The sequence below is a fragment of the Pezoporus flaviventris genome, unplaced genomic scaffold (assembly GCF_033815535.1).
Source record: "Pezoporus flaviventris isolate CSIRO_AGI_PZ_B2104156 unplaced genomic scaffold, CSIRO_AGI_Pfla_v1 ptg000253l, whole genome shotgun sequence".
NCBI lineage: Eukaryota > Metazoa > Chordata > Aves > Psittaciformes > Psittacidae > Pezoporus > Pezoporus flaviventris.
Window position 1 is genome coordinate 637,250 of NW_026892800.1, and position 11,962 is coordinate 649,211.

At 56.1% G+C, this 11,962-nt stretch overlaps 1 protein-coding gene across 1 annotated transcript; it reads left to right on the top strand.

Annotated features, from left to right (window-relative positions):
• Nucleotides 1-1,855: 1,855 nt before the first annotated feature.
• On the top strand, nucleotides 1,856-11,844 carry LAD1 (ladinin 1). Its single transcript, XM_061442817.1, has 9 exons — nucleotides 1,856-1,966; nucleotides 4,876-5,016; nucleotides 6,065-6,563; nucleotides 6,969-7,112; nucleotides 7,824-7,873; nucleotides 8,692-8,764; nucleotides 9,135-9,266; nucleotides 9,538-9,627; nucleotides 10,392-11,844. The coding sequence occupies exons 1-9, from the start codon at nucleotides 1,929-1,931 to the stop codon at nucleotides 10,635-10,637; spliced, it is 1,413 nt and encodes a 470-aa protein (XP_061298801.1). The 5' UTR covers nucleotides 1,856-1,928; the 3' UTR covers nucleotides 10,638-11,844.
• The last annotated feature ends 118 nt before the right edge of the window (nucleotides 11,845-11,962 follow it).

Genomic DNA, 11,962 nt, shown 5'->3' on the forward strand with positions numbered 1-11,962 from the left:
CAGGGAAAACATGACCTGAATGCTCCATGGCAGAGAAAGTCTCAACCATGAGAGAACAGTCTTTTGTGCTGCCAAAGTGATCAGCAGGACCCCATCCAAATTAAAGAAGGGGAGGGAAGAGGGAGGATGCTGAAGGATGTTTTTTATACTAACAGTTTTCCTGGGTTTGAGGGAAACTGGGCAAATCCATGGAGGAGAAACCCACTGAGGAAACCACATTGAGCTCAAAAGTCTCTGAGCTGAAAATAAAGACCAAGGGACTGTAAGGGGTGAGTATCCTCCTCTGCCTAATCCCCAGCCTCTAAATGCCTGCCTGGAATGCCTTCACTTTAAGAATAAGAGGAATTACAGACTGTAAGGATTGATACCCCTTTGCCGTGTGGATCCAAGCTGGGGGTGTTCTCCCACTAGGTTCTCTCTAATCCTTTTTAAAATCCCATTAGGTCCCGTGCTTCAGTGATGTCCTTTGGCAACGAGTTTTGCAAGTGAAGTGCTCCCCTGCGCATTAATCAGAAAGGTTTATGGCTCTATGGTGACTTGCTCGTGCTGAACTGCTCTGTACGGCTTGTCTGCAATTAGCAGGACGCTCACGAAGTTATTGAAGTACTTTCCTTTCCTTATGCCATAACTCGCTGAGGTGAAAGACAACGGGTTACAGCAAGAAGAAAGAGCAACAAAGACCAAGCCCTGCTCAGGGCACACGTTCGCTTGACAGGGCTATCTCTTAGAAATGGGATTTTAATCAGGAACCTTTGATTATAATAGTTCCTTTGATTACTCATGGCCCCGGCACACCCCTGTGGGTTGGAGGCAAGTGTGGCAAGCCCAGCCTTACAATCAGCGCTTTCGGGTGGCGGATGGATGGATCTCATCGGGATCAGAGACTGAATTAGTTCTCAAGGGGTCCTGGATGACTTCTTCTGCAGGCATCCACTGTGGTCGCCAAGCTGACACCAACAATGGGAGCACCAGGTCCCTGGGCTGGGCCCAAGTGAAAACCAGTCTTGGACCTGGCTCTGCTGTGTCTGGGTGCCTTTGTCACCCTGATAAAACAAAGACGGTCCCCCCATTGCCTTCACATCGGCCCTTTGAAAGACAGCGTTGCCCTGTGCGAGCATGGGGGGGACAGAGACTTGGGACCAGCCCAGGGGGGTGATGGATTGGGCCCAGGCATGGGGTGAGCCTGAGCGCACAGCTCGCCTCTAGCACAGGGCTTCAGCACTCAAAGACTGGATCCCTCCCCATGCTTCAGACACTTCCTCTGGCACTTCATGGGTGCTCTTGACTGCAGCATAAAGCCCATGGACACGACAGGGAAGCTGAGACAGCTCAATCCAAGATGTCCAGAGAAGGCTGAAAGGGGCAGGACACCCTCCCGTGCTCTTTGGAAAGGGCTGGACTGCACCCAGGTGGAGGTGTTTTAATGACTGTTTTGGATCCCTGGGAGCCAGCCTCCTCCCACTCAGCCCAAGGTAATTCACCTCCTCCCCCGGTGCTGGAGGAGCTGTTGACTGGTGCGGAGCGGCTGGTAAAACAGGTTCTCCGCAGGGAGTTGCCTCCGAAACCCTGGGAGACCTGGATGGATCGAGCCCGGAGCTCGGGTCCGCGCTGGAGCACAGCCGGCAGCGGGGAGTGAGCCGCGCTTGGGGTCACTGCTGGGCAGGGCGGCTTTCTCCCGGCGCCGCTAATAGACAAATTACAGCCTTGCCCCTGTCAAGGTAGATAAGGAGCCATGTGATGCAGCGTGGTGGCAAACGGGCTGCACGCAGGGTAAAGGTGCACAGGGAAATAACCTTGCAGCGAGCTCCTTCCCTCCCCGGGGAGCAGAGGCTCGGAGCAGCGAGCATCCCCCGCTGCGGTCCGGCAGCCCCTTGGCCTCGATGCCTGCACGAGTTTGTGGGGCTCTCTGAGACTCACGGGAAGCAGGAATGTCTCTGGGCAGAAGGAACTGGTCCGATCTCTCCAGGTAGGTGCTGGGGTTTAATGCTTAACGCTTGGAGAGAGGGAAGGCGTCAGGGTGGGCTGCTGGCACAAGGAGCCTTGGCCAAGGGGTCTTGGGGAGGACAGGAAGAGCTGGCAGAAGGGTTTTGATTACAGAGGTGGTGCCAGTCCCATCCAGAGCTTGGCACTGCTGGAATTCCTTGTGGGCGAGCAAGATCAGAAGCATTCTTGTTTTCGGGGGAAGCTGAGCTCCGCATAGGAAAATGGCTCTGGAAAGGCATCCCTGCCCCGCGTTGCGTGTGGTTTTGGTCTGGTTTGACTTTCTCTGGGGCACAGACTGGTTGGGCTGTGCCTCCAGACTTGCCCCACAGCCAGCTATGGGGTTTTTGCTCACCCCATACTCACACAGCCCCTGGGTGCGTGTCCTGGCTCTGCCTGCCCGGCGCTGAGCAAACCCTGATTCATCTGCAGGCGCTGGATGAGCCCCGCAGCCCCGCGTCGCTGCCACTCGCTCGGTCCAATGGATCTTGGCTCCGATGGGAGCTGGGCCAGGAGAGGCTCTGGGGCATCATGGTGTGAATCAGGGGCTCCCATGAAGCCTGGGTGATGTGGGGATCGCTCCCCACCTCCTGCAGACCCCAGGGCAAGAACCTGCACGGGCAGGGAGGTGGTGACTCAAAAGAGCAGAAATCCCAGTTTAAGTGGATGTGATTCCAAGACTTAAATGCAAACCCCAGTACTTGGCATAAAGGTACCCACAACAGCCAGCCTGGAAAAGGGAACTGAGACCCCATTGCTGAGAGGCTGCCAGCTCACACCCGGCCTCCATCAGGGATGGGATGGATCCAGAGGACATCCCAGCCCCATCCAGATGCACCTCCTCTGAGGCACAGATCTGCCTGAACACAGGCCCAGCGGGGTCCTGCACCCAGGTTGTTTCACAACCCAGGCAGGCAGTTTCTCCTCTCTCATTAGATGAGAGAGCAATCACTGAAACAGCATGAATGTCAGCTCTCTGAGCAATAATGATTAACAGGGCAGGAGAGGACAAAGCAGGGGGAGACTCACCAATCCGTTTTCATTCATCTCTATGAGTTTGAAAAAGCAAAGAGGGTGAAGAATAAATCCCTCTTTGAAAAGAGGACAGGGAGGTTGGCAAAGCAAATCCATAGCCTAATGGGCGGATTGTGTAATGGCAACGAGAAACTGCATGTTGGTAATGCCAGGTTACGTGCAGCTCACGAGGAGCCAAGCAAACTCAAGGCAGGAAAATCTCATTTTCATTCTGAAGGAGGCTGTACGTGCGAAAGCAAAGGGGTAGCTGGCTGTCAAGTGGATGTAAAGCGGGGTTAGCACTCCATGCTGTCACTGCTTGAGGGACAAGAGCCCTTTAGCCATGGTCCCTGTGTGTGTAAGTCCCCATGCACGTGTTAACCTTGCCTGGTGGGAACGTGTGAAGTGTCTGAGGCCAGGTTGGATGGGGCTTGGAGCAAGCTGATCTAATGAAAGGTGTCCCTGCCTGTGGCAGGGGTTGGAACTGGATGAGCTTTAAGATCCCTTCCAACCCAACCCGTTCCATGGTTCTATGATTGCTGCACCAGGAGATCACGCTGTGCCATGCAGATAAATCTGTGCTGCCTTCCCAGGGCAGCTGAGCCGAGCACAAATATTTACAGGGTCAGGCCCATGGAGGTGAGTAGAGCTGTAAGGACACGGTGTCCCCTGATGGGGTGAGAGCAAGCTGAGGATGCTCAGTGCAGGTCCCGGCCTCCTCCATCCCTCTGATGCCAAGCACGGCATCAGGGACCACTAAGAACCCCTCCAGCAGTGGATCCGATGGCTGTTGGGGTGAGAAGGCTGCTTGGGGGTGCAAGGGGTGCTGGGGATGGAGGCAGCACAGGGAAACGCAGCACATTCTCCCTGGCATTGCCCTGTCCCCAGATCAGTGCCGTGCTCCCAGCCAGGACCGGTCCCTTCTTGGCTCTTGGTTCTGCTCTGCTGCCCCGCCGCTCCCCTGCCTCCCCTGACCAGGAAGCACAAGAAGCTGCAAACACTCATGGGGGGGAGAATGTGGTTTAATTTATGACCCAGCTTCCATTACACAGTAACTCGGGAGCCACGCCGCTTGTCGCCGTGGCCCGAACAACGTGAGCGACGCCGCAGGCCCGGACCTGCTCTGACTTTCATGTTCTTAAAAGTCAAGTTCAGAGTAAACCCTGTGTCTGCGTGAAGCTGCAGGGCCAGCTCCAGAGCGGGGATGCTGCGAGGGGATGGAGCCTGTGCTCTGCCCCAGCAGGCTGGTCACGGTGCGGGGAGCGCCGCTGGGACCCCTGCGTGCTTTGGCAGCTGCCTGTGGATTGTAGGTGATGGAGACCACTATGGAAAGCTCAAAGCAGCCAACAAAGGCATTTTCCAGCACAGTTCCAGGCAGAGTTGCCTTTGGCCTCTGATGCTTTTGCATCTGAGGCTTTTTGCTCAATAAAAATGAAAATGCCATCACCACAAATCACGCCGGGGCTAAAATCTTTTGCCACCAGTGGTTTCCCTTCCAGGTAATGTGGTTGAGATCTATGCGGTGGCTCTAGGGTCCTGGTCTTGCTGAGTTACATGTTAAATATCCTTGCCTGGGAAGGTTTGCTTAATGTAGGGATTCCTTTTAAATGAGTGATCCCTCTAACAGAAGAAATTAGGAGGTGTCTAGTGCTTGTGTTGGGAAATGCCTGCGTCAGCTGGCTGAAGTGAGAGCGCTTTATGACACCGGGCTTGTGTTGGTATCCCTCTCCTCCAGCCCCGTGAGCAGCTGGGGAAGGCAACCTCCATCAGCCCCTTAGCCCTTCCCAAGGGTGTTTCAGTCCCCTTTCATCTGGCAACGGGGCTGCAGGCTGCCCATGCGGGACAGAGCATCACCATATCCTTATGCTTCATCCCAAACAGCCTGGCCAGGCAGAGGACCCTGGAGGATGAAGAAGAGCAGCAAAGGGAGCGCCGGCGAAGGCACCGGAACCTGTTGTCCTCCACATCGACAGAAGAAGAACCTCCCAGCCCTGTAAAAGGCACCAGCCCGGCTTCCAGCAGGTGTGTGGGGTGCTGCTGGCATCAGTCTTCATCATGATGCTGATGGCTTGCAGCTTGCTGCCTTGTTTTAATCGGTCCTGAGCCGAAGCTGCTGCAATTGGTGGGACTGTGTTGGGTAAGAGTGGGCTGGGCTGGGGGAGGAGTTCAATGGGTTTTTAGGCAGAAGGATGAGCTTCACAGGAGGGGTACAAGGAGAGGGATATATCTCTGGTGGGCTTAATAATGAGCTTCAACATATCCCGTGGTACAGGGAGCAGGTGTTCCAGGATAAGGGTTGATGCTGAGCTTGAGTGGGTACTGGCCATAATCTTGTGGGATTGTGAGCAGGGAAGAGCAGGCAGGCACCCATCTCTGCAGGGCAGGTGAGCTCAGCATGCAGAGCCTATCCTCCTCCTCTGGTCCTTGCAGTGATGCTCTATGGCCTTTGCTGGAATGGGGAGACAACCCAAGGGTGCTCCGGTGGTGTTCCCAAAGTCCCTTGCTGCAGGGAGCTGGGTTTTGGAGGTGCTCTGAGGTCAGACTGCCCTTTCACAACCAGAGCCCTCTCTAAATTGATCCTGGAGATGTCCAGTGTTTAGACGGGGTTCGTGCACAGTGGGATCTGTGCTCTAGAGCTGTTACTCTCTGTGGTTCAGGTGGGGTGGAGTTAGGGTGCTTGGGTTGGATAGGGGCTGGACAGGACTACTATGAACAAGATAGATTAAAGTTCTCCTTCCCTAGTGCTAGCACAGGCTGCCCATGTGATTGCAATTCAGGAGGAAGGCAAATATCCTTGTGGATGCTGATGTCCTGGGGTGAGGCTGTAGAAGTGCTTAAACTCTGCTACAAAAAGGAAAGGAAGACTTTTAACCCAAACTTGTCCTCAGAGAGCCTATAGCAGGGGTGGCAGTGATGAGTGTGGCTGCAAGTCCTGCTCTGCAGGGATGACTCCAGGATGTTGGTGGGGGCTTTATACACACACACCCCAAAGCCTTTCACCTGCAGCACAAACCCAGCCCTCTGGTCCTGGGGCGCTGAGGTTTGCTCCCCGTTTTGTCTCCATCTCCAGACCTCAACCCCTGGTGAAGGCCGTGTCTACAGAGGATGGGGAAGAGCACAAGCTCTCGGTAGTGCTGAAGACGCAAGAAGGGAGACGGACAAGGTCCCCGATGGCAGTCTCTGGGAAACTGAGGCAGGAGAAGGAGCAGCAGGATCCAGGGGTGGGAGCGAGCCCTGCGGAGACAGGAACACAGCTGCACACAGGGCAGGAGAGCATCCAGGCTGGACAGCGGGATCGGGATGTGGCCAAGGGCAGAGGGGACCCACCAGGAGACCGACACCGGCTGCTGGCCTTGGAGAGGAAGGTGGTGGTGAGGGCCCGGCTTCAGGACAAGGAGGAACAAGGTGTGGGGACTCCTCGGGGGGAGCAGAGAAAGGAGGTGCAGGAGCCACGGGCCCTGACGGAGCTGGGGGGCTGCCGGCTCCGCGAGGTCAAGATCCTGACCAGGCAAGGGAGCCGCAGCATGGAGAAGACGTCCTCGGTGGCAACCTCATCCCTGGAGCAGCAGGTGAGCAGGGATGGAGAAGGCACCAACCCCTGGGGTGTGAGGCCCTGGGAGGACAGCAGAGAGAGGGAGAGCCCCAAAGCACCAGGAGGGAAATGGAACCGTGGGCTTCTGGGGAAGGTTCTTCTGAAAGCTGCAAACTATGAGGTGGTGGACAGGGTCCCAGCACCCCCTTTCCCTCCCTTGCATGTGCTGTTCTGATCCCCTTCTCCAGCAAGCCCCTGCTGATTGCCATCACGGTTTCATTGAAGAGGTCTTTAGGGCTTTGCCTGTCCAAATGAGACAGCCAAGGTCTGGAGGACCTCAACCTCAGATCCTGCCTCCAAAGCAGTTCCCACCTTGGCTGCTCTGCTCCCTGCACCTCAGCCTTCTCTGCAGGGATGCATCAGGTGCCTGCTTTTTCCTCAGCAGCCATGCAGGAATCCCCCAAAGGAGGCAATCCAGCTGTCTGCCACCCCAGAGGAACCTGCAGAGAAGTCGGATGCTTTCCCAACTCAGGTCACCTACAGCAGCTCCATCAGACGAACCAGCCCAAGAACCGTCTCCTTTCGGGTAAGAGCTTAAGCAAATGGGGGGAAGATCCCTGTTTGGGCAGTGGAGGAAGGGGGAAGGAAGGGTTGCTTCGGTCTCCAGGTTATGTTGGCAGAGCCTATTCCTAAAAGTGTATTCAAAATCCACCCTTGATCTGGGCATTGCAGTTCTGCTTCAGTTTGCCTCCATTTTCATTCCCTGTGTCTGACCGAAGGCCTGTGCTGATGACCGAGCCCATATTCATATGTGTTGTGCTGGCATGGGAACTCGTGGGAAGTGATGGGAAAACAGGGAGCTCATTGTCCTCAGATTTCCCAAAGAGCCCCAGGAATGACCATTCCCCCTCTGGCATTATTGGTCTTCTCTGAGAGGATAAAAACGAAATCCATCCTCTTTCTTGTCCCTTGTTACATCCCTGGGAGTATCTTACATCCTAGCGTGCCCCGAAAGACTTCTGGGATAAAGAGGTTGGGAAAACCAAGAGCTGTTGAGATCCTCCCTGCTGTGAATCAGTGCTGACTTGCTGGCTTAGGCGGGTTTCATGATGCTTTATTGGGGATGGTAGCACTATGAAGTGTATTTAGGCTGGAGGGCTTTGAGATGTGACATCAGCTCCGGTGTGGGTGAAAATGGAGCCTTCTTGTAAATGGGGGAGATGAGTCTGTGGCAGTTCTCTTCTTATCTTTGATAACCAAAGATGGCTCCAGTATCTCCTCTCCTTGTGCCTTCCAGGTGATCTCAAGAAAACAGAAAGAAGAAAGCCAAAGCCCTCTCACAAGGAGGTCAGCACCTCTCTTTATGTTACTTGGGTCTTGCTGAGCAGGAATTGTCCCCCTTGGTGTTCCAAGGGAGGAGGAGGTGATGGGACCTGGTACCAGGTAGTGAGTACCCTGGTACATGTCTGCTGGATGCTGGTCTCCAGGGAGCCTGGCTGATGTCCAAAGTACAGCTTGTATGTGTACAAGACCCCCCCAGCTACCCCTTGCTGCTTCTTGGTTCAGGTGGCTTCTCATCAGCGCTTGTGTCTGCACAGCAGTGCTTAAGTGTGGACTGGTGCAGCACCACAACAGGGTCCCATCCTTGGAGATGTCAAAACCAACAGTACAGGTCTATGAGCACCCTGATCTGGCTTTGGTGGCCACATCTCCATGGCAAGCTTTGGCCAGGTGGCTTAAAAACCCTGGAGGAACAAAGGACCAGGTGTGAATGCAGGGAGTCAATGGGATGCCATCCCACCTCTGAATGCAGGGTAGGGGAGTGGGGTTTTACAGCACTTGGGCTTGTAACTGTGCACACTGCAGGCAAACTCATCCTGGTACTGGTGAAGATGAAGTTCAGATCTGGCAGTGGTGAAGACAGGGTAAACTGGAGGAGCTCAGAGCTGTTTTTCAGTGTACAGAGTGGTCCCAGTAAGACGGTGAGACTTGGAGATCTTGGTCATCAGCAGGGAATGAGCTGCCATTCACTTGGCAGATGGATGCAGGAGTGCCTGAGTCAGACAGGGTCTTCTCCTGCCAAGTGGAGTCCCCAGGGACCATGGGCTGAGTTCCAGGTGATCCTGAGGGGGCTGCATCCAACTGTTTTCCCTCTTCTTCACCAGCGCAAGTATGAGGATCCCAGGGAGCAGCACCACCATTGGGGAGAAGCTGGAAAAGTACAACTCGGCCGTGCAGGTGCTGAAATCCCTCGGCATGGGAGGGATGTGTGGGGAGAGGAAGAGGCATGGCCTGGAGCTGAATGGGGAAGGGAGAGAGGGACTGGGCTGCATCAAACACACGCTAATGGGGTTAAAGAAGATGGTCCCAGGCAGAAAAAGGGATGAGCCTCAGGATTTTAGGAGCTGGGAGCGGATCTCCACTAGAGAGGGTCATGGGGATGCTGCAGGGCCCTGCTGTGGGGAGCACTGGGGCAAGCCCGTGAGCTTGGATGGGCATGGAGGGAGCAGACCCCGATGGGCTCGGGATGCGACCCAGAAGCAGGATTTTGCTCTTTACCACGCGTGGTGCAGCCGTGCCCGCCGCTGAGCCCGCTCTCTCCTCGCAGCGCTCGGAGGCGGTGAAATCATCCCTGCCCGTTCAGAAGAGCCTCCTGCTGCCCTCGGACGGGGTGGCGAGCAAGCGCAACTTCTTCGAGGCGAGCGCTCCGGGCAAGGCTGAGCCTCTCGCTGCCAGGAAGGTAACGCAGGAGCCCCCGGCATCGCCCTGTGCTTCTCGGGAGCATCTTCCCGTCTGCGGGGCGGCTTGAGAGGGGCAGGGCTGCGCTCGGACCCCGGCTGCCACCCAGAGGGTGCTGTGGGGCTGTGCGGGTCTGTGCCGATGGCGCTGGTGTTTGAGGAGCTGGGAGGGAGCCAAGGTGGGGGCTGATCGCTGCCCGCCGCAGGTTCGCTGTCTCCCTGTGCCATGAGGGAGCTGGCGCTGTAATCCTGGGGTCCTTCTCTGTGCCACAGGACAACCTGAAGATCCCAGGGTCAGTGACGTCCCGCATTAATCTGTGGATCAGCCGAGCTCAGGAGCCTGCCAAGGAGGAGAAGAGCAAGGTACCGGCGTGTGCCGACACCTTGGGCAAGAGCCCAGAGCCCAGGCAGCCCGGCAGGACATGTCCCTGCATCTGGGGTGTTGGAGCTTATGGGCTGATGAACTGAGGCTCTGTGGGGTTTAGAGATCTGTGTGTGCACTCAGAGGTCCTGCTGCATGCGGGGTCTGCAGTGATCTGCATCCCTGCACGTATCCCAAAGTCGGGTGTCTTGGAGCTGTGGGGGCAAAGTCCCCCTCTAAAGGGGACTCGGGGGTCATCACTCTGCCACTGCGGGTGCTCTAGGGGATGGACAGGAAACCCTTTGGCCTCAGGGGTTGTTTCCTGTGCTTGGAAAGGAGACGCTCAGCGAGTCCTTGTGGGGGTACCACCGTCTGCAGCAATAACACAGCAGAGTCTCCCGCAGCTCCCTGGGTACGGGCCCAGGAGGGGCAGCTCCAGCCCAGCCCTGCAGCCGGGGCAGACAAGCCCGGGCACCCGCAGCACTGAGCTGCAGAGATTAGTGCTGCCCAGACGTGTCTGCGCTGGCTCGTGTCTGCCAGGGGAGGGTTTGCTCCCGGGTCACTCCTGGATCAAAGCCTGAAGCTCCTTCATCAGCTTTTCCTATCGGTGCTGGAGCTGTGCTTGGTTTGGAGGGGCTGCCCGGGGCAGGGTCTCAAAGGCGTCTGGTTTTACCTGAGGCGTGTGTGTTTCAAGGGCTGGTTCAGATCAGGCCGAGGCAAGGCGTGATGCACAGGGAAAACCTTCCTGTGCCACCTCTGTTTGCAGGACATCAGGAAAATAAACAGCCTGCCCACCTGGGTAAAGCAGCCTGGAGACGCCTCTGCAGACACCAAGGTAGACAGAAAGAGGGTGCATCCTCTGAGCCGTGGGCAGAGCCGGCACCAAGGGCACATCGCCCATAGGGCAGATGTGAGAAACCCAGGCTATGGGGGATGGAGGGATTGTGTGGGGCATCCAGGACCTCATGGCTTGGGGGAGTTGGCAGGAGGGGACGACTGGAGGCAGCTCTAATGGTGAGGAGGAGTCTGGTCTGGGAGAAGAAGGGAAAAGTGGCATGCGGTGGGATTTAGGGGGTGCCTGCCTGCCCCATTCCCTGTTTGGCACAAGTATGGTCCTGGTTGCAGTTAGCTGCTTTTGGGGGTTTGCAGCCCCAGGCCTGCCCTCACTGTTTCTCACTTTCTTTTTCCAGTTGCAATAATCTCATTTGTGATAATAGCAAAGGATCTGGGGAAAAACCGTTTTGCTCCAAGGATCAAAGCCCAGCCCTGCCCAGCAGCCCACTGCCGTGAGTGTTCCCCGTGCCACATGTAGGGCACCCCACATCGCCGGGGTCCTCTGCTTGAGGAAGGAAGAAGGCTGGAAGCTTATCCCTGCTCACCCAGACCTCACTTGCTGCCTGTCCCAGAGTGCCTAGGCCTGGAAGCTCCTTGCAGATGCTGGAGGCAGATTCTTGCCTTGTTTTCCCTCAGCGTTTTGGTGTTTTGCTCCTAACCTCTGCCTGTGCCCCATAACTGTGCTTGCAAAGAGGATCAACCTCTGCATCGCCCTGGCAGCTGGATGATGTCGGTGGGGCAAGAAGCTGCCTGGGCAAGGGAGTTTCAGCTGCACATCCATGGACTATGCCCATCCCTGCTGCCTGGCTCGTGTGGGGTGATGTGGGGCAGGCAGGTGTCAACCCTTCCCCAGGCTGTCGCTGCTGGAGCGACCCAAGCTTGCAACGTCACACGTGTATTGAGTGATGCTTTGTGGAAGAAGGGTGGACCCGATGCCACTGGTGCAGTGACCCCTTTCACTTAAATACATGGGAAGGAAGGGGGCATGGACCGTGGTCCTATTTTGGGGGTTGCATGGAGCTGAATGCCCTGTGCTGGGCCCCTTCCCCAAACCCTATTTCCCTCTTGCCTTTCTTCCTGAGCCCATTGCCTGTGGCTGTTGTGACCCGTGTCCTGCACCCCTTGGGCTTCTGAGCCCACCCAGCAGGGATGCAGGGTAATCAGTATGGCTTTAGGGTGCTGGCCCATAAAATGATGCTGAAATCCTTTTGCTGGGGCCATTCAGTAGGCAAGGGCTGTGTGTTGAGCAACCATTGCAGTATCCAAATGCGGTGTGGGCCTTTATTGCTGCCCCTAGACCTCATCCTGCTTGTTGGGCTTTGGAAAGGACTTGGTTCTCTCTGCGCCTTTTTTGTTTTCCTAATAAAAGTTGCCCTTTCTAAGATGCTCCTGGCCACCTGCTTCGGGGATGGGATGGGAACAGCTTTGCTTCTCTTCTGATAAGGGGAAAGAAGGCGAAGACCTGAGATACACATGGTAAAACCAGCCTGAGCCTCAGCCTCT

Excerpts from the sequence above, each read along its gene's own strand:
- LAD1 (XM_061442817.1), top strand. The coding sequence starts at position 1,929 with ATGTCTCTGGGCAGAAGGAACTGGTCCGATCTCTCCAG. Across the intron at positions 9,267-9,537 it reads AGCCTCTCGCTGCCAGGAAG|GACAACCTGAAGATCCCAGG; the intron begins GTAACGCAGGAG and ends TCTGTGCCACAG. Across the intron at positions 9,628-10,391 it reads CCAAGGAGGAGAAGAGCAAG|GACATCAGGAAAATAAACAG; the intron begins GTACCGGCGTGT and ends CTCTGTTTGCAG.